At 46.4% G+C, this 21,782-nt stretch overlaps 2 protein-coding genes across 5 annotated transcripts in view; both read right to left on the bottom strand.

Moving 5' to 3' along the window:
• LOC127615951 (transcription factor BTF3 homolog 4-like) overlaps positions 1–21,782 on the bottom strand; it is a 135,699-nt gene that overhangs the window by 107,516 nt on the left and 6,401 nt on the right. The window lies entirely within an intron of this gene.
• Positions 1,121–16,978, bottom strand: st6galnac5a (ST6 (alpha-N-acetyl-neuraminyl-2,3-beta-galactosyl-1,3)-N-acetylgalactosaminide alpha-2,6-sialyltransferase 5a). 4 transcript variants are annotated; one of them, XM_052087308.1, is made up of 5 exons: positions 16,834–16,978; positions 15,320–15,529; positions 4,535–4,947; positions 2,173–2,280; positions 1,121–1,371 (listed from the first exon to the last, which is right to left on the bottom strand). In XM_052087308.1, the coding sequence occupies exons 1-5, from the start codon at positions 16,846–16,848 to the stop codon at positions 1,122–1,124; spliced, it is 996 nt and encodes a 331-aa protein (XP_051943268.1). In that variant the 5' UTR covers positions 16,849–16,978; the 3' UTR covers position 1,121. The 4 variants fall into 4 exon arrangements, with proteins under 4 accessions (XP_051943268.1, XP_051943267.1, XP_051943266.1 ...); XM_052087307.1 differs by having other exon boundaries at positions 1,121–1,374; XM_052087306.1 differs by having other exon boundaries at positions 16,828–16,970.

The raw sequence follows: 21,782 nt of genomic DNA on the forward strand, positions 1-21,782 counted from the left end.
TATGAAATATATTATATATATATATATTTTATATACAGTCTATAAAATGACCAGAACACCTCTGAGTTTGAAGTTATGTTTTAAACATTTTTATCCATTTTGCTGACACAGAATTTCCCCAGAATAAATACAGAGAAAGAACATTGACAAAGGGGGAAAAATAAAACCCCAACCCATTCGCAGTTGAACGTTAATTGGGACAAACCTAAAATAATCCAAACGTGAAATCCACGCACCGCTCGTCACGCAGCCCTTGCGAGTAACATGGATCTTTTCATACAAGAGCACAAAGGACCTCCTTCGGCTGTGTCCTCGTCTTGAGAGACCGTGGCTCCTCTCATGACTCAATGCACAAAGACGAGGCCCGAATCAATGGGGGGCTCGACACGAAGATGTATCATTAGAAAACCTTTTCTCGCCGTTTTCAACCCCCACTGACATCTGATTCTCGGAAGAAGTGGCGGTGAAAAGCGTGTTCGGTATGCAGCGAGATAAAAGTGCACTTGAGCAAGCGATCGCCATGTCACGTCCTCGTCCAAAGAAAAAAGTCCGCCGCGGCAAACGGCGTGGCCGCTCCATCTTCATCGTCCTCTTGTCTGCTGTGACGCGGCGACGTTTTGCGTGACTTGTAGCGGCATCCATCACACGATTAGCCGGAGACGGCGCTCATTCGTAGGGCAGCCAAGGTTACGAAAAAGTGCCGTCAAATATGCGACATGTCTGGCAAGTAACCAGAAACATGTCGGGACTGAATGTGCCCTTATAAAAAAAAAAACCTCATTCCAGCCGCCCTCCTCCATCTTTGAAAAAACATCAAAAGTTTAACTTTATATTGAACTTGCTATCGGTGCCTACACTGTCGACACACAGAATGATTGACGTTGTTGCTAGCTCTCCCGAGCGACCATGAGACGATGATGCTGGCTCCATATATTACTTCACCTTCGCAGCGGGGGGGGGGGGGGGGGGGCGTGGGCTTGCGACTTTGAACGCTTTTCGTGTGCCACTTTTGGCGGCAGCCCTAAAATGTTCTCCCCCAACAAGTGTAAATCAGGATCAACGTCGTCTGGCGTTGATACTCCTCGCATGCATTCCCTGGGACGGACGGGTATGTCATCCGATCACGTTTGGCATCCCTCGGTTACTCCTCCGCTCACGGTGCGGTTGGCCGGCAGAGGGGCGGGGCTCCAGTCGGGCTGGTAGAAATGGATGTCAAACGTCCGCGCCCAGTCGGCGAAGACCCGCTTCTCCGTGATGAAGCGGTGATGGCTGCCCCGTCGGCCGCGCTCGTGCGATATGTACATGGCGCACTCGTCGGGCCCCCGCGGATCGTAGTAGTGGTAGGGCACCGATGGGTGCTCGGCGGGATCCCTGCTGTGGAAACGCGTCAAAGAATGTCTGAAGCGGCAAATTCGGAGACTTATAATTGTGCTGTATCGCCGGTTATCGTTCCCGCTCTGTGTGGTCAAGGAAAGACGGTCGCCGATGCCTTCATTTTTTTTTTTTTTGAATGCCTCGAGAACTGTAAAAAGCACGAATGCCAAAGTTGGCAATGAATTGAATTGTAGCATGAAATCTTGACGTGCATACAGTTTCATTCTTCACATTCTGTTTAATTATCATTAATCTGTTTACAAACAACCATATTGAGTGCTATTTTTCCATATTAAAACACATTGGGGTTAAACTTGAACGGATTGATGGCATTTTCATTCATTTCAATGGGGACCGATGATTTGAATTCGGAACTTTATGCAATACATCGCATGTTCCCCTGATATCGCTGCTGGCATTTCCGCAATGGACAAGTAGAGACGCTGTGTGGTGTTATGTGGCTACGGTGGGTGAATATTACAGATTTTTTTTTGGCGGGGGGGGGGGGGCTGCTGGAGGGTGACATGTAATGGATTCCTTTCACCCTCGTAGCAAATTTCATGGCGCTAATGGCGCTAAGACGATACCACCTTTTTTTGGGGGGTTGCGGGGGGGGGGGGGGTCCTTAATCCTTAGTCCTTCATTTTACTCGAGCAAATCCTTTTCAGAGATACCCTTGTCCACGTTAATCTGTCACTAATACCTCAGATATTGCCGAATTATGAACGACGGCTGCTTCCGTAGGAACGCCGAACATAATGCGCACATTCCGGATATGCACCTCGAGCACTCTCTCACCTGCAAAAGTCGGGCGAGACCATCCCGTACACGTTGATCCTATCGCACAGCTCCAGGGCGATGGTCATCGTGAACCAGCCGGTGCTCAGCCACGAGTTGGATATCCTCCTGCGACACAGGTGGAGGGCGACAGTTTGATGAATGGGAACATATTTGATTTTTGCATGTGATTATGTGAGGACTCGTCTAGAATCTGGACCTTGATCGTTCATGCTGCTGCGCGGTGTCATTAAAATACGCGGCAGCGCCGCCGTGCATCGAGCGATACAAATGAAGCCTGTCAAATCGTGGACGCCTTCATCAGGAAAGGCGGCCTTGCGCGCACTCGCCGCAAGGACAGAGCGCATGATGACGGATGACCAGATAGACGATTTTGCAGTACCCTAAAATGGGCTTTCAATTTTTTGGAGCAAAAGAAAGAAAAGTGTCTTGAAAAGTGTCTTTGACGCCTTCTGACAACTCCTACCTTGTTAGTTTCATTGACGGCTAAATTATCATCTGTGTTTACAAACAAAAAAGCCGTCAGCCAGTGTCAGGGGTGAGCCGCAGTGCTGATGCATTCGTTATTTTTTTTTGCTTCTAGTCTTTCATCTTCTCGAGGCAACGTCCTCTCGAGGAACCCGCGCGTGCTTATCGTTGCCGTGTTTACAGGCGCGACGAAGAATAAGACCGAAGCAAATGTCGCCGGAGCCGCCAGTGGGCAAACACAAATATTTATCCCCTCCATCTGATGTTTGCCGGTGACTTTCTCGCCGAGATCCAACAATTTAACGAGCTCTTTTTGATTTTGTGTTGATTTTTGCCGCACGTGTTTGAACTTTGAACAAGCTTCCCGCACTTGTTTTTTTTTTTTTTTTAATGTGCAAATCTACATAAAATGCGATGGCGGGTTCCTTGGTGAGTTTTAAGGAGATCAAAATGGAAACCTTTTTTGACGACCTGCTCTGCCTCACAAAGTTTAATGTTATTGAATAGGGGAGTGTGGGGGGGGGGGGGGGGGGACAGGGAAGCTCCAGAAGTCCCAGATCCTACTCCTATTTTAATTCAGAAGAGGACAAAATATAAATTTGATGGAGTTGATCCCGACACGTCAAATGTCGATCAGTTTATGCTAGCGGTGGTGCAAAATAGTGATACCCGAGATACCGTTTACTGCCAGCGTGCAGTCGAGAATACCCAAGTGGTAAATATCGGTCGCCTCAAAATATTGATAGGACACGGTAGCATCATGCAAGCGTCAAATGTCAATCATCATTAACTAGGAGTGGGACAATCCTGTCGAAATAATCCTCTGTAATGTCTTATTTGACAGTCAAGTCTCGATACGCAACCGTCTTTCGAGGCAGTTGTATGGCAAAAATACCATTTTGGCAAAATACGTCATATTTCAAAGTTCATAGTCCATTTCTCAATGTACGTATAAAAGACCCACTTTTTGCAAACAACAAAATAACCCGCATAGAACTTTCCATTCAAGGAAACCGCAAAACTGCTGAACATTAAGCGCAAAAACTCATTTTGTGCATTTTTTTTTTGGGTCTTCACCAAAATCAACTTACACAAAATGTTTATATTAGCCCTTCCAACACCCCGACCATTTTATTTAAATTTTTCAACTTTTCTAGGATTAATCAAGGGGGCCACTCAACTGCGGATCACCAGTGGCCCACCCCTGTCGAAATTAACGACCGATGAGCAAAAACGAGATTAATTTGACTCTAAAAAAGACACTTGATCAGCCTCTTGAACTCACACTGAGAGTTCGCTCCTCTGTTGCCGTTATCAAAATAGGCGGATGTCGAAACACTCCTTTCGCTGTGTTAATTATCTCGACGCCGTAACGGCATAAACAAAGAAAGTCAAATCTTCATCGTGGAAACATACAAACAGGCACGCAGGTTTGTTGATTGCACAAAATGTTGCCCGGAGAGTCTCCCCTTGCGTTTTTCTTTTTTAAAGTAACCTTGCATGCGCAACAGCGAGTTAACGCCCCTCCACTCTTCACAATCATTAATTCCTCATGTCGCTACGGCGGTAAAACGGGAAATGAGAACAGCAGCCATTTAATCACGGCAAACGTTTGCCGGGGCGGGATAAATGTCCGAGCTGCTCCCCCGCACGAGGCAATTTCTTCGGCGGCGTCCGTCTTCACCCAGGTGGCGTTCAATTTGCTCCGAAACGCCGAACAAAAGCTCAGGTGCTGAGGATGAAAATAGTTCATCGAAAACGGAATTCGCCTTGCTGTTCATGACAACGCGACCGCTCGAGGTTTATTGAAGACTAAACTGTCAGTCAAAAAGTCAAGTTGGTCAAAAATGCTCCGTCATCCAAAAAAATTTCGTCGGTGTGTCTTGGCCGTTACCTGTCCTTGCCAGTTTCCCTCTTGAAGAGGTCGTCAAACTGCAACATCTTCTGCCAGGAGATGATGTAGACTTTGAGCGCGGGCAGCACCTGACTCATGAGTCGCAGGTTGTTGTAGACCAGGCCCTTGCCGTCGCGCCGCATGTAGCTGCTGGGCCCCCAGAAGATAAAAACGGCATCCTGGCTGGCGTTGAGCAGCTGATTGCGACTCCGGAGCACGCGCTGCATGCTGGAGTGAGCCACGACGCGCAGGGACGTGCGGCGGCCCACGTCGGAGGCGTAGCCCCCCGCGGCCGGCGCGTCGTTCATGCGGATGACGCACTCGGCCCGGTCGATCTCTTGGCCCCGCCCGCCCCCGATCAGGTGGCCCGAGCTGGTCACCAGGGCGCACGTCCGGCAGTGCATTTTCAGAGGCTGGTCAAAGGAGGAAGAAGCTGTTAAAAGACAGCGGTTGCGCTAATTCGGTAGGCGGGCAGACATCAACATCGAATCGTGCTTCGACGACGACCGGGTCTCCGTAAAGTTCAAACAACGTCTTGAATATGATTGCCATCATTTGGAATGCAAATATTGATGCGTTTCGCCAAATTCAAGATGGGCTCGGCAGTGCTACGCAAATATATGGAGCAAAGTGAGTGCTGTCTCATCTGTAGGGTATTAATTGCGCCCCCCACCCCCTCCTCCATTCCTCTCCTCCAGCGGATCATGCACGGATTTTTTTCGGGGGGGGGGGGGGGGAGTGGACTGGGACAGAAGCACTTTAACTCATTCAGCACCAGCCAATTCTAGACCAAGTCTTAGAAGACGTTTAAAGACGTCTTTGGGAGTGAATGAGTTGAAATGGGCGGCCCGGTAGTCCAGTGGTTAGGAATAACCGAATAAGTGGAGTCATGCGGTCGCCGACGCCGTCGTGGAACACTCGCCTCACTTGTGTTCGGGCGGCATGGGATCGGTTTACCGCCTTGCGACGGGTGCAAATGGTCCTTCCGTCTCCTTATGTGCCTTGCGCCTGACTGGCGACCGGTTGAGGGTGTGGTTCCGCCTTCCGCCTGAAGTCAGCCGGAATAGGCGCCAGCTCGCCCATGCGATGATCTCGTTCAGTTGTTGAAATGAAAATGGGCGGATCGAGTCACGTGACTTATTCCAGGTAGTCGAGTATTGACGGCTTGGATTTATTTAACGGACGTAATGTGACTCCTCACGCCCGCAGCCGCGCGTCCTATTCCCAGCAAAGCGTCCACCGTGTGTCCAAGGCTAAACAAAACCTTCCCGTCTTGCTAATAAATCAGCAGCAATCCACATTATTCACGTCTTCCGGCTCGCATGAATCATTGATGCGCTTGAAATTGCTCGTTTTGTATTTGCCCGAGCGCCGGGAGCACAACAACCTTCCCTGTCTGGTTGATTAGACGGACGCGGTTGTGATCGCCGTCGGGCTATTTTGTCTCATTGGAGGAACGCATCGAGAGAGGCATGAAAAACGGGCACGGTGGCGAATGAAACGCTTGCGGGAACATTTCATTTAATTGTGCTTTTTGTTTTTTTTCTTTGTTTTTTGGATTGCATGGAACAGCTTTTGCTTGGGACATAATACGGATACAGCAAATGGTCTCTTGGGATGGATTAGTCCATTTGCGAGACAAATAGCTTCTTTTTCATATATGCAAGCGCTACAAGAACCAAATTCTCTCAATTCCATCTCAACTGCAGTGTGTATCAGAATTGGAGTGACTCCCCCCCCCCTCCCAAAAAAAAATGGTGCCACGATTATCTGCACCAACCGCACAAGCGTCGTGGGATCGTATTGCCCCGCTGATCATTTTATGTCTGCTCGATGACTCTGCACATTGTCGCGCAGCTGTCGTTGGGGTGTTGCTACCGCGCAACGTTACCCTTACCCGACGGGAAAGGCCTTTTGGATACTTAGATGTCGTGTCTTTCTTTATCGTCGTTGATCGTTATCGCCGTACTCTCATAATATCAAGTAGGTCATTAAACAGAGGTAGAAAAGGCACAGGACTGTAACGCACATGATCGCCAGGTTTGTTTCCCCCCCGCACCCCCGATCGGCTTGGCGCTCTCGCCGCTCACAGGGCCGAAGCCGCTCACGCGTAACGCGGCCGATAATTGCTCCTTTCCCCGACGTTCGGATCCGTCTCCCTGGAGGACTGCGAGTGGGGCCATTACGCCTGATGGATGCCATGCCCCCCTCAGAGCAGAGAAATAGCATTCCTGTGTTATTGATTATTTGGCGGGGGGTGGGGGTTGAGGAGCAAGGTGGTGGGGGGGCATGGTGTGAGGGAGCCAGTGAAGGCCAGCCGGCGAGCACACCGGGTGGTGAAGAATTGGCCGATGCTACAAGATGGCAATCAAGCCACACCGCAGGGCGTCGTCTGGTGCAACAAAATTGCCTTTTTTTTTTTTTTTGCTTCCAGGGTTCAAAAGTGAGACAGAGAACCAGAATAACTCCGATAAACCTTCAAATTTTTTCACCAGCCTTCTGTTGGACGGGGGGGGGGCATACAGTATTTCCGTGGTATGGTACCCTACAACTGCCTTGAAAGAGTATTCATATTTTTTTTTTCACGACACAAAGTGGCACACGACAGTTAAGCGTAATGGAAATGATCCGCGGCTTTCAAGATGTGAAAAACGCGGCGTTCTGCAGTTACTTTGTGTGGGTCCGTCCGTCACGTAAACTCTCAACAAAATGGCGTCTCACGGGGCTTCACAAGCCCACAGTTGAGAAATATTTGACATACCCTTATCTCAGGAGGGCAATGACAAAAAATAAATAAAATTTTTTAAAAATCAATATTGAAGGGGGCGGCCCGGTAGTCCAGTGGTTGGCACGTCGGCTTCACAGTGCAGAGGTACCGGGTTCGATTCCAGCTCCGGCCTCCCTGTGTGGAGTTTGCATGTTCTCCCCGGGCCTGCGTGGGTTTTCTCCGGGTGCTCCGGTTTCCTCCCACATTCCAAAAACATGCGTGGCAGGCTGATTGAACACTCTAAAAATTGTCCCTAGGTGTGAGTGTGAGTGCAAATGGTTGTTCGTTTCTGTGTGCCCTGCGATTGGCTGGCAACCGATTCAGGGTGTGCCCCGCCTACTGCCCGAGGACAGCTGGGATAGGCTCCAGCACCCCCCGCGACCCTAGTAAGGAACAAGCGGTTAGGAAGATGAATGAATGAATGACTATTGAAGGGGCCTCAACGTATTTTTTTAAACAATAAATGATTGTGGTCATTTAAGATAAGATAAGATAAGATATCCTTTATTCGTCCCACACTGGGGAAATTTACAGCCTCCATTTCACAACATAGGAATAAACGTGGCCCTCTCTAGCGGTTGTGTAACTCATCAACGCCCAGAAAACTTTCACTTCTGCAGGACATTATCCGATACCATTTTTTTTTTTTTGTGGTTTCTATTCTTAAGAGTAAGCAAAAGTGTCAAGATAAGTTAGAAAAGGTTCCAAAATACCTCACACAAAGCGGGTAAGCGCCAGCCAAAAGGCAGCAAGCAGCGGAGAAGCTTGCGAGAGCACCAATTATATAGTCGACTCAAACGTCAGCCTCTCAAGCCCGGGCATCAAACGTGCGTTCGTTATGCTGCGGGGCGAGCTCGGCAGAAGGAAGTGACGGGAGGGAGAGCTCGTTTGGAGCTGCCCGCGGACGTTTCAGGCGGTCGGCAAGCACGATAGTGGCTCGGCTGACAGGTAATGAAGGTGAGGTGCGGAGCGAGGAGGCGGGAAGTGCAAAAAACAAGCGTGGGTTCGAGTCTCCTTTTGAAGACGCGTGGCGTCGTTCGGCAGAAAGTCGAGAGAGATGAGACGAGCTCCTCGTTGAGAGTGTGACGAAGCTTCTTTGCGATGTTATCAATAGAGATCCGAATGGAGATTTAATTGGCCTCCGTGCGTGCGACATTCTGACCAAAATACAACAATCGTTTCACTGTTGGGGGGGGGGGAGTCGGACGTCGGCGTTATGTAACATCAGCAAGAACACGGATGAGCATTGTCACGCCGCAAATGAAAGCGTCACGCCAAGAAGGCTGACGAGTGGAAATCCGTGCCTGCGAGCTTTTTCTGCTTTTCTTTTGAATGCTAATGTGATGGCGCTGACTCCCCGTTACTTCCTGCTCGCCAAAGGTGCCCATCGCATGCGGGTCGGGATTCAAGATTATTGACTACAATATTATTAATTTTCGGTTTATTGTCATGTTATGTAAAACGTACAATGTCAATTGCACCGAAATCTTCCTTACCAGTTATCTCACTAGCCTGGAAAAGCAATTCTGGTCCATTGTTGACCTGTAGAAATTAATTCAAGTCATCGTGGACATGCCATATCTCTTGAGACATTCATTCATTCATCTTCCTAACCGCTTGATCCTCACTAGGGTCGCGGGGGGTGCTGGAGCCTATCCCAGCTGTCTCCGGGCAGTAGGCGGGGGACACCCTGAATCGGTTGCCAGCCAATCGCAGGGCACACAAACGAACAACCATCCGCACTCACACCTCGGGACAATTTAGAGTGTTCAATCAGCCTGCCACGCATGTTTTTGGAATGTGGGAGGAAACCGGAGCACCCGGAGAAAACCCACGCAGGCCCCTTGGGGAGAACATGCAAACTCCACACAGGGAGGCCGGAGCTGGAATCGAACCCGGTACCTCTGCACTGTGAAGCCCATGTGCTAACCACTGGCCTACCGGGCCGCCCTCTCTTGAGACATCAAAAATAATATTTTTTTTGGATAATATACCGTACTCCAGCTAACAGTCAGAGTAAGAGGACTGCCCGACCGCAGTCCTCGAGGGGCTTCATTTTCACCACTGCACTGTCATCACTCAGCGCGCACCTCTGCCCACCTCGCGGGCACCCGCACTCTGCCCCACGAGGCAGGACGGCGCGCCATTAAACCTGAAAACTTCTCCTCAACAAAGCACAATGCGGTGAACTTTCTCCCCGTCTGGCGGCCAACGCCTCCCCACTGGCCCGTGAGTTTCAATTAGTGTACTTTGTTTGGATTCTGGCACAGAGAAAGTGAGCAGACAATGGGAGTTGCACCGCGTTGCAACATGCTGTCTCTAAACCCCCCCCCCCCCCCTCCCCGCCTCCTTGCTATAATTGGCTCCATTTCAGGCGGACGGCCTCCGGTGCACAGTTGTAACCTCCATGCAGCCGGGAGAGGAGACAGCTTTCACCACACACACGCGGGCAACGCAGCAACGGTTGCTTGGAATACAAAAGACGAGGGGGGGGGGGGGGTTTCAAAAGATATTTTTCTGCCTTCACACCTATTTTTGGGTTGCTGTTGTTGTTGTTGTCGGGGAGCCCGATGGGTAGTGACCAGGAAGTGGGGGGGGGGGGGTGCATGACACATAGACAGAGAGGTGGACAGGGAAATGAAATGCCAGCACAGGGGTCGGAAGGGAAATGAGAAAGAAGCAAGACCCTTTTTTTTTTTCTTTTTTTTCTTGCTTCTCATTTTTTCCTCCCTCCTTAAGGACCAAGAAGTAGTGTGTGTCAGAGAAGAAGCTGTTGAAAAAGTAGGACAAGGGTAGCTGAGGGGATTCGGCGAGGTCCTTTGATGACAGGACCTTACTTTCCTATCGTCTACCACCTCTCATATTCAGTAGAAACTATATGCGATATCAGCCATCGGCAATCATCGAAAATGAGCGACGATCATCTCCCAAGTGTCGTTACATATCAGCTGTCAACTGTCATTAACTCGGTCTGCCATTTTGTGTCTGTACAGCGAAGCGACTTCACAAAAAGGTAATTAAGCACCATCATAGAGAGCTACATAAAATTTTCTAGATCCAAATTATTCTATTGTGTGCAACCGCTTGACTTGGTAATATTGAGTCAATTCCACACACCGTATCTCTTCAGTGTTTTTGATACTGAAGTGTGGGGATAAAGCACAAAATTGTTTTTCCATTTCAGTCTTTCAGGGTTTGTTTTTGGGAAGGCATGGCTAGAACAAGGGTCCCCTCTGCCCCCCACATAAGAACAGGCGCGTTCAATCACATCTCGAATGACCCGACGCAGTTGGGACATACAGTTAGCTAGCTAGCTAGCTAGCTATTCCTCCAACCCAATCTCCCCAGGATGCCAACATTTACAGAAGAGCTTGTGTCGTTTTTTAAGTTCCCAAGTATTATGGTGTATTTTGTGTTAATCAGACTACAGTAAAATTTTGGAACACAAAACACTGTGGGTCTGTAACTCGCAAGAAGTATGTGTACAAAATGGCTGTCCTGTAGTGTGAGCCATGAGCTAAATGTTGTGTGCCACCATTAAATATAAATGAACTGTTAACTTTCCCTGAAGTGTCTCTGGGACGACACATCGCCAAGTGAGGGTGTGAAGCCGTTGACTCGCTATCTGCTAGCTGTCCTTCAGCCCAAAATGAGCTCCGGTTAGCTTGCTAGGTGGTGGTTAGCGCTTCTCATCACGGCACGGAAAGCCCCACGACTCAGTTGGATATATTCCAAACATTGTGGATATATTTTTGTTGGTCTAATATGTTGACAAAAGGATGATGCTAGATTTGGTGTGGAGACCGTTTTTTTGTTAATCATTCTAATCTGGCAGGGTTCTTAACATCACTCTTTTCTCTGTGGTGTGTCAAATTTACAAGTAATTTACAGTCTTTTCATTTGGCAGGGTTTTTAATGTCTTGTTTGTTTGACAGTGGATATTTCGTGAAACGAAGCTCTGGTAGATGTGTTATGTGTTATTTTCCCTGTTTGGTTGTATGTATTAAAAGTGACGGTTGACGTGCGATGTTAACATAAACGGGCAACTAGTGAGGCAGACCATCATGAAGTTTACACATGCTGATACGTGTCTGCCGCTCCAGGTCAAGCCGAGCCAGCGGCCGGGTAATTATTGATGTTCGCCTGTCACATGCGTTGTTATTCTTGTTGCCTAGCAAGAAGTACTAATTGGCCCCGTGGGACTTGATTCCGCTGGATTTGTGACGCTCATCTCCAGCATTCTTGCGCCAGATTGGGAACGGCCTGTTTGCCCTCGCCGACGTCACATTTTGACTGCTCGCAGACGCCCGCCTGATGTTGTCGCCTTGTGCGCGCAACACCCGCACACGAGCATGATGCTTGTTTTGCGACGCGTTTTGCGTCTCGTTTACTGCGTGGGAGTGGATGTGATGGCAAGTGCGAAAGCGCGGAACAATGAGTAAAATGGGCGATTCGACTATCGTCAATCAACTGTCACCCGCCAACTATCAATTAATATCTCACAACTATCATCTATCATAACTATCAGCCGCCAACTGTCACTTACATTGAAGAATTCATTGCAATCAACTGGCATTTTCTTCAACTATCACCTATCGCTTAGCATCGATCAATTTTAAGCAGCGATGATCCGTCAACCATAGCCCATCACCCATCATCTTCATCCGCTTTAAGCTAGCAGCTAACAGCTATTGACTATCAACTGCCATCAACTGTCAGCAACCAGTTCCCAGCAATCGGCTATCATCAATTTGTTATCAACTGCCACCCGTCGCAAACTGGCCGCATCCATTGGTCTTCGTAATAAAACATTTACTTGCTGCCAGTAGAAGTCTCGCAATAGCGTAGCATTTAGCTGAAACTACCAACGGCTAATAACCAGCGCAGATAAGCCCACTCCATTCACCTTTAAAGACTGAGTAGTTTTACTTAATTTGGTTTTGAATTAACCGTGGTTAACTTCTTTTGTACGTGGCGATGAATTTTTTAAAATGTTGCCGCTCGATTTAATAAAGTTTTAATGATCGTGACGGAGCCCCGGAATAGATTATATCACTTTGCGTGATTGAAACTGACTGTTTTAATCATGTCACAGTGCATAAATGTCAAAAACGGGGCAGCTCTGCAGCATGATTCATGAAATGCTTGCAGGAGGCGACAAGTTGAATCCCTGCTGGCAATATTAGAAAAGATACAGCAGAAGTACTCTTCCAACTTTTCAATTAATTTAATTTTTTTTCGTTGGACTTGATTTTGCTTGACTGCCAAACAATACATTATATTTCATTTTTTTAAAAAGGAAGAAAAAAGACGAACCCGTCGAGCGACTATTGTCAGTTTTGGGTTCAGATCTCAGCTACGGTACGTTCTCCGGGTGCTTTCATGTTTTTTTTTTCCTCCTTTGTCTTTTCAGGGATAGCTTCTTGAGACTTTTATTGTTTGTTTGTACATCTACTCCTGCTAACGTTCATGTTGTCAAGGGAAACCGGCTTCCTCAAACAGTCTAGCTCAGTCATGTCCAAAGTCCGGCCCGCGGGCCAAATCCGGCCCGCGGTCGAATTTAATCCGGCCCTCGGCCCCCGTCATAAAATCAGTGCCGTCTGGCCCGCAGGTTGGGCGCAATGGAACACGTGTTGCATTGACTGAGGTCTCGTAGACTGGTGAGTGAGGTTTCATAGAGTACTGCTTCCCTCTAGTGGCTAAATGAGTAATAGCATTCACTAAATGAGTAATAGCATTTAGACACTAGAGGGCATCACTCACGAGTTAACAAGACATCACTCCGTGTTTATATTGACTGATATGTCATATTTCAAATTCCTGTTTCAAATGAACCAAAAGAAATTATTAAGATTGTTGAAATTAAAATAAAAATGGAAATGTGAAACAGACTGGCTTACTAAAATTTGTTGAACAATATTGTTGTTCAATGTAAAGAATGTCAGCCAAGGTCGGCCCCCCGACATTTTACCACATAAAATTTGGCCCCCTTGGCAAAAAGTTTGGACACCCCTGGTCTAGCTTATGTGGTTGAAAGCAACCTGGCAAGAGGTCAGTTTGTCTCGAAATGGCCAAAGCTGAGCCCGAAATCGCCACTTCAAGAGACTTTGACACCCAAGAGGCCCGGAATTACCATTCCGCTCACTCCCCGGCGTTATGGTACAAAATCTATGACTTTACTCGTGATTCCTTAACCGCTGGGTGTGATATTACTCCCGTCAAGGGAACGCTTATCAAGATGCTCCTGCCATCATCTTTGGTAATTGCTTCCCGTAGGCCTTGACGCCAGGGGGGGGGGCACGCGCCCGCCGCCTTGCAAGTTGCAAGCAGCTCCCGCTGGAAGCGAAAACATTTTCGTGCCTTTCATGACTTCTCGGAGCTAAAGATGGTCCGTCGCTTTGAGTTTGATGTTTTCTAAATGGCAGACAGACAGCCGCGCGTATGTAATTGGGGAGCTCCCCCCCCCACCTCCCACTCCCCCGTCTCGCTCTCCAGCTGGCTGATGGCACGACTGTGTCCTCAAAAAGACGGGAGAAGAATGGCTTAGTGAAATATTAAACATCTCGTGCAGCTGCCACCCGAGCGCTGGTGAGAGCGACTCCTTGTCGGGGTCTGGGGGGGGCGCAAACGGCGTCATTCCTCCCTTGGAGCGACAAGGTAGAAGCTACCGGTAAATTGTCCCGAAATGTCAGCCGTCGCCATTTCTTTTCCTCCAAGCAAGAAGTTTGCCTCATTAGCGACAGTTGTTAATTACCTCCATCGAGGTTTAAAGAAAAAAAAAAAAAGACTTGTACCTACTCCATAATGCGTCATATAGAACAGCGGTTACAAACGAGGGCCGCGTCCGTCCGTTTTTTTTTTTTTTATATATAGTGGCATCTTGTGAAATATGTTTATCTGTTCCAGCCCCCCCCCCCAAAAAAAACAACAAAATTCATTGTAATGCGTTTCTTTTTTATGACAATTGTTGCAGCAGCATCAGTGGTAAATTCCGTTAGCCCATCTATGGCGTTTTGCTTGACACGTTAACATTAAGCCAGCTGACGTTCATCCTTACATGGTTTCACTCAACATTTTGGTGTTCAAAAAGTACAATCCGATGTTTTAATTCTTTTTTTTTTTAATGACAAAGAAACCGCTTGAAGCGAGCACACTGTGCGTCTTATTTGGAGAACTGCGCAAAGGGAGAAGTATTTTCAGTCCTTCAAAGTGAGCATATAGGATTTTTTTTTTTCATTCCTTCCATCGTCCTGACATGGTGCCAATCATGTCCGACAACATCTCTCAAGCTTGTTTGCACCTTTGATGCCCAAGCCACTTCTCACTCCTGCATGATTACAGGATATCAGTCTGTCAGATTCCGGCGTCAAGACGAGTACTTCCTGTGAGATTTAACACTTCATCTTCAGATTGTCTGCCCTTTTTCCATTTGCGCCGATCCTTTGTCATGTCCCACTTGTCCCTACCTTCCCCCCCCCTCTCTGCCTTTACCAGGTTATTTACTTCTTTTTTTTCCCCTTCCTTCTCATTCCCAACTTTAATTTTCTTTGCCTTATCAGAGCCGAGTGCTGCTGCACAGCCGGTGCCGAATAAATTGTTCTCCCTTCTGACCCCAATCACATTTGTTGCATTCAAAGGAAAAAAAAAGTGCTTTGTGAAAAATGATAATTTACCGAAGATGCAGGAAACTCTCTATTATGTAAAATATGTTGCAGTTGTTTGGCCAGGGGACGATTGTATCTGCTTTCCACTGCCAGCATTTACATGCAGTTCTAAACATTTGCCTTTCAGCCTCTCGGAATACGGCGTGTCACGATCATTTAACGGCTCACATTGATTTTTTTTGGGGGGGGGGCTCCTGGCTAGAATCAAGATGAGCGGCGCGAGTGGCGTCGGTTTTCAATTAGAGCGTACGGGGATGTAATTGTAGCCTCACCAGTAATGAGTAATGACAGGCGGGCGGTGAATTGTGATAAATGACTCACACGCTAGATAGATAGTTTGCAGCGGCCCTTTACCTTGTGGTCCACGATGCTGCTGTAGCCCTGCAGCGCCGGGGGATGAGGCCGGGCCGGGCCGAAGGAGGCGCCGGCGGGCCCCGGCGGCTGCTCTTGCCGCCGCGTTCGCGTGTCGTTAGCGTCCCGAACGGAGCCGTAGAAGCTGCCATTGTAGACCAGGAAGAGGCTGGCGCACAGCAGCAGCGCGACGAGCATGGCGACACCATGGCGCTGGGAAAAGACATTGCGGGTTTTAGTAGGTTGTCGCCATCCGATGGGAAACAAGTATTGCAAAATGTGGGCCGAAAATGAGTTTGGGTTGCATGTGCGGCGTCGAAAAGCTGCTTGATTTAAAATGCAGATGTGATCGAAAGCATCTAGTTGACATCAACATGGGTGGGTTTTGCTACTTCATTCAAGTTCCACAAATGAGGGCACAGAGAACTTATTGTAAAGAAAACATTTTGACTGGACTTCCCTTTTAAAAACTTTACGCTCATCACATTTTTGCAAAAATCTTATTATACCCGTCGAGTTGATATCAAAGACAAAATCCATTTCTCATGCCCAGCTCATTGATCAAAATGCTGGATTTCTTCAATTCTACAAGATCAAATAATGTTTTATCAATTTATCATACCCGCCGGATTTAACCAATTCTACCTGACCATTCATCAACACCAGTTTTACATGATCAAAAAAAAAATCATGATGACGAAAAGAAATCCTTCTGCAGTACTTGATCAAAACCGCCTACTGAATTGTACATGATCAAAAAGATTCTCAATCTTTTTTTTTTTAAATCGCACCCACATCGCTTTACCCTAATTATTTATCGTGTTGTAAATTTCCGTTCTAACTCCAATCAATAACCACCTTGCTCAAATTAGTCGCATGCTACCTCCAAGTAAATACCTACATCAAATAGACGACTACTTTTTTTATCCTTTAGCAAAAATAAAAAAATAAAATACCAGCGCTCGCAGGTATAATTCTCCTAGTCCTTGCACTCAAGGAGTTCACTCCCATTTGAATTCTATTGCTAACCTAATCAGCAGCACGTAAAAAAAAAATCCTTCCGGAAAGTCTCGTGCTGCGAAGCGATCACACTCAAGGTGTGTTCAGGGGCGTCTCTGAAGGTCGGAATCGGGAAGGTTTTAAAGTAATTTCGCTAGTCTGTAACACACACACACGGTACACTTACGTGGCAAACAGGTAGTTTCTAAAATCGATCTTTATGGGGGGGGGGGGGGGTTGCGCGATAAAGGCACAATCTCTTCTCGCGCGTAAAATAATGAACCCAAAACACTTAGTGGGGTGGGGGTGGAGCACAATCAAAGCTTAGTTGCGGGGCACATCTGTTGGCTGCATTGTTGCGAACCTAATCTTTTGATCCGACAGTCAGTGAACACAGCGAGCTTATGCTGGCTGTTAGAGCGCACTTCGCTCAACACAGCTGAGATTTGAGCGAGAGCGATATGCCTTTAAAAATGAACTGAAATGTAAGGAAAAAGATCATGCAAAACAACCTTTACCAGCGGTGTCTTCATCTTGCGGCGCTTTCAGGAGTCAAGCGGGCTCCTTGCGCCCGCGACCGACGCCTCTCATGCTCCGCACGCTCCGGGTTCCAGCTCTGCCCAGGACTAGCTGGGGGAAGCGCTCCGGTTCGGCTTGGGGTTCCTCCACGCAGCCCAGGCGACAGACAGAGCACAATCGGACCTCCGCTGGGTCCTAAAGCCTGCTTTCTTTTTACGTAGCCCAGAAGTGGCATATACAGTGTGTGCGCGTGTGTGTGTCATCCGGGTCCCTTGTGTCAGATCGTTGTGTTGCTGTCATCGTTTTTTTCTTTGTTAATTTGGAGTTTGGCGTTTCTGGATTTCGTTTTTCCAGCGTCACCCAAAAAGCATTTTTGTTCATATTTTCTTCAAAGTACTACTCCCTGCTTTCTGTTTTGGGCCACAAACTTCATATCCCATGACAATATAGTGCTTGTCCAGAGAAGAAAAAAAAATCACTTGGCATCCTCTCAGAACATGTTCCCATGGCTTTGCAAATGTTTTGAACTGAATTCCCAAAACTTGTGAACCACTTAGCACACGAAACACAGTAACCAAGTACTTCTCGCATTTCAAACTGACCTTTATTTATATATTGATTCAGCCACTGTTCCCACTTTATCTGATGTTTATTTGTTTGGCTTGTAGTGATTGTGTCACTCAAGCCCTGACTTCTGTCTGTGTTTGCTCCATTACATTCAAAATGTTCATAGAAAAAAAAAAACAAAAAAACATCTCATGTCTGAATTGATACGGCAAATACAATTGTTGCTGGGCCAAGTTTTTTACATGAACTCTCTCCCTTGTTGGCTTCCTGCAAATGATTCACCATGTGTTTGGAGTTTAGCATAAATATTAATGGACATTTCATCATTTTTCTCCAAACAAGGTTCAAAGGCCTTCAAGCAGAGTACTGCAGCGAGGCCAAAGCTGGCAAAAGGGGGTGGGCTGGGGTGACGGCCACGTAATGCTTTTTAGGCAGGGCAAGAGAGGGTAAGAGAAATCACTTTTGTTGCTGTTTTTTTTTTGTACATTTTGCAATGATCAGTGCAAATGATCAGCTCCAGGGTCAAAACGTCCCCGTCGTAAAACTTTGACTGACAGTCAGTGATTTAAGTTTAGTGTCACCTCCATTGTGGTACTTGATGGTTGACTTGATGACTTGATGGTTGTTCTGTCGTCAAGTCTCCGAGCTTAATGCCACACATGATGGGAATGGCATCATTTGTGTGGAGTTGTAGCCCTCGAAACAACGGATACATATTCTTTATCCTCTGCGAAGAATGACAACTACTGCTGTGGATTACAAAAAAGTCAAGTTGTTTGTTTGGGTTGAACTGCTCCCAGGTTTTGTCATTTTTATTGTAAACATTTCTTTTGATGGCGGCGCGGACACCCGCAGAAGGCTCCTCTTGTTTTGTGTTGAGGTGGAAGAAATTTCATCTCTGCTGTATGTTTCACATACAGTACATTTGACAATAAAGTTTAATCCAATCCAATCCAACATTGTCCTTTGTCTTTGGTGTTTTTCGGCGAAAAAAAATGACCGTGGATAGGAAGGCGTTTTAACCCGAAAAAAAAAACGACTGTACAGTCAGTCGTTTTCAGCCGAAAAAAAATGACCATGTAGTAAGGCGTTTTTTAGCCGAAAAAAAACGACCATGTATAGTAAGGCGTTTTTTAGCCGAAAAAAACGACCATGTATAGTCAGGCGTTTTTAGCCGAAAAAAAACGACCATGTATAGTAAGGTGTTTTTAGCCAAAAAAAACGACCATGTATAGTAAGGCGTTTTTAGCCGAAAAAACAACCATGTATAGTAAGGCGTTTTTAGCCGGAAAAAAATGACCATGTATAGTAAGGCGTTTTTTAGCCGAAAAAAACGACCATGTATAGTAAGGCGTTTTTTAGCCAAAAAAAACGACCATGTATAGTAAGGCGTTTTTAGCCGAAAAAAAACGACCATGTATAGTAAGGCGTTTTTAGCCAAAAAAAACGACCATGTATAGTAAGGCGTTTTTAGCCGAAAAAACAACCATGTATAGTAAGGCGTTTTTAGCCGAAAAAACAACCATGTATAGTAAGGCGTTTTTAGCCGAAAAAACAACCATGTATAGTAAGGCGTTTTTTAGCCGAAAAAAACGACCATGTATAGTCAGGCGTTTTTTGCCGAAAAAAACGACCATGTATAGTCAGGCGTTTTTAGCCAAAAAAACCCACCATGTATATAGTAAGGCGTTTTTTAGCCGAAAAAAACGACCATGTATAGTCAGGCGTTTTTAGCCGAAAAAAACGACCATGTATAGTAAGGCGTTTTTTAGCCGAAAAAAACGACTATGTATAGTCAGGCGTTTTTAGCCGAAAAAAACGACCATGTATAGTAAGGCGTTTTTTAGCCGAAAAAAACGACCATGTATAGTCAGGCGTTTTTAGCCGAAAAAAACGACCATGTATAGTAAGGCGTTTTTAGCCGAAAAAACCCACCATGTATATAGTAAGGCGTTTTTTTAGCCGAAAAAACCCACCATGTATATAGTAAGGCGTTTTTTTAGCCGAAAAAAACCACCATGTATATAGTAAGGCGTTTTTTTAGCCGAAAAAACCCACCATGTATATAGTAAGGCGTTTTTTTAGCCGAAAAAAACGACTATGTATAGTCAGGCGTTTTTAGCCGAAAAAAACCCACCATGTATATAGTAAGGCGTTTTTTTAGCCGAAAAAACCCACCATGTATATAGTAAGGCGTTTTTTTAGCTGAAAAAACCCACCATGTATATAGTAAGGCGTTTTTTTAGCCGAAAAAAACGACTATGTATAGTCAGGTGTTTTTAGCCGAAAAAAACGACCATGTATAGTAAGGTGTTTTTTGCCGGAAAAAACAACCTTGTATAGTAAGGCGTTTTTAGCCGGAAAAAAAACCGACAGAGTTTGTTGCCTGGGTTAGACTTTTAAACTAGCGTTTAGGTGATCAAATTCGGGTGTCAAGCCAAGGTTAAGGTTTCAAAATAGGGTCTCATGTGAGGTTTGAAGCCATAGTTGGGTTTTTAACTGTGGTTAGGGTTTCAAGGCAGAGTCAGGGTATGTATGTACGAACGTACAGTAATCCGGTCTACGCTTCACTGCTGATTTATTGGACTTTTTGCAGCTACAAGAAAGACCTTGACAAGATCGTTGTGGGATTGCGTGTGCGCATGTGCGTGTCCTTTCCATAATTAGAGCGTCCGTCCTGTTCACTCCGGTGATTACCCTCGGGTGCCGTGACAAATGATGAGGACGCCCCATTTCATCTCAGCGCTCCTGCTTGTGTAGACGAACAGCGAAGTCGGACAACGTCAGGCGGGAGACGAGAAATGCAGGCAAGTCGATATGTTGTCGCAATATTTTTTTAATTGCTCTTACAAACACAGGTTAAAAAAAACAACAGGAACAAGTATACTCGACTATACTGTATACTATACGGCATCTTTTTTTTTTAAACAAACAAACTTGCGTTTGGGTTTGAAATGAAGGTTTCAAGGCAGGGTAAGTATTTAAAAATTTTCAAGTTTCAAGTTTGGGTTTCAAGACAATAGTGGGGGTTGCGGTTTGAAACAGAAGAGTTTGATCTTTAAATAAAACTCACTCTGGAAACATCCATTCGTCCATCCATTTTCTGAACCGATCACCAGAGCTGGGTGAGAATTTCAAAGCGAGACTTGAAGCCGGCGTCAACAGAATGAGTAGCCTGTTGGGGTCCATCACAGTCATTCGCAATTATTGCAAAAATGTCATGAAAAATGTCATAATGTTGACCTTGTGCCAGGTGGTCGCAGTTAATTGAAGCGAGGTTTTCAATTTGATCAACGTGACCTTTAAAAAAAAGTGTTCAATTTGTCTTTGGATTTGATAGCTCGCTCATGTCCTTTATTTTTTTTCTTTGCATTTGATAAACAAACCCCACCCAAAAAAGGAAGACAATAACATTACCCATAATGCCTCCCTTCACTTGTCATTCTGTTGCATCCATTGACTCCTTTTGTGCGTACCCGCCATCATGTTTTTACCGATGACTCACAATGGAGTCATCTCATTTGCATAAGAACAGCAGCAGGCTGGCAGGCGATTCACAGGAAGTGTCATCGGGTCAATTTGAAAACACCCTTTTTTTTTTAAACACATCAACACCCGCAGTACCCGTATTGCATTTCATGACAGCACACATTGAGCCACTGAATTGCTTCTTATATTTGTTGATGGGTCAGTACATTGCTTTTACCGAGGTCGTCTTAAATTCAATGCCTCGAAAAAGGCTGCGAGATACGACCGTTGCCAATGTCACCTTTTTTTTTTTTTTACACGTAGTCTCTCATGCTAACCTTTCCACAGTGTCACGTGGCTCTTCCGTTCAGCTTTTTCAATGCACTCGGCTTTATTTTTCGACTTGGGTGCCTTTGCGAGATGCAGTAACTTTTATAGGCCATTTGAGCTGCAGCACAAAATGACTTTTAAGCCTCCGAAAAGTACAAAATCTGCATTATTCCTCTTTGTCCGACATCCAATCCCCGTGTGAAGCTCCCCAAACATTGATGCCCTCCATTCCGCCTAATGGGAATTCACATTTGGCGTGCCTAAGTGCTGCCCCTTAAAAGCGCGGCTCTAATGCAGCGCCTTTCGCAGGCTCCTGCCGTCCATTTATTTTATTCACAGGCACGCTGATGCGCAGAAAATTCCCCTCGGATGCTGATGCGTGCGCAGGGAGATTTACATTTTGTGGCCAAAGTCGTTTCAGTGTTGAGTGATTTCCCCCCCCCCCCAACGATGCCGTAACTTGTCCTTTGCGTCACCACGCGCGGGCCCGCAGGCTTTTTCCTCCCGCTTCGGTGACACAAGTTACGGCCGATAAACTCCTTAAATGTGATTGTTTATCTGGCTTTATGGTCTGACTGTTTGG

This window comes from Hippocampus zosterae, chromosome 15, assembly GCF_025434085.1.
Source record: "Hippocampus zosterae strain Florida chromosome 15, ASM2543408v3, whole genome shotgun sequence".
NCBI lineage: Eukaryota > Metazoa > Chordata > Actinopteri > Syngnathiformes > Syngnathidae > Hippocampus > Hippocampus zosterae.

Bases quoted from the DNA above. Each gene is read 5' to 3' on its own strand.
- st6galnac5a (XM_052087305.1), bottom strand. From the start codon at position 16,848: ATGAAGACACCGCTGGTAAAG. The intron at 4,948-15,319 runs GTAAAGGGCCGC...TCCTTTGACCAG, and splicing joins GCAGCATCGTGGACCACAAG to CCTCTGAAAATGCACTGCCG. The intron at 1,375-2,172 runs GTGAGAGAGTGC...GCGTTTCCACAG, and splicing joins GTCTCGCCCGACTTTTGCAG to CAGGGATCCCGCCGAGCACC.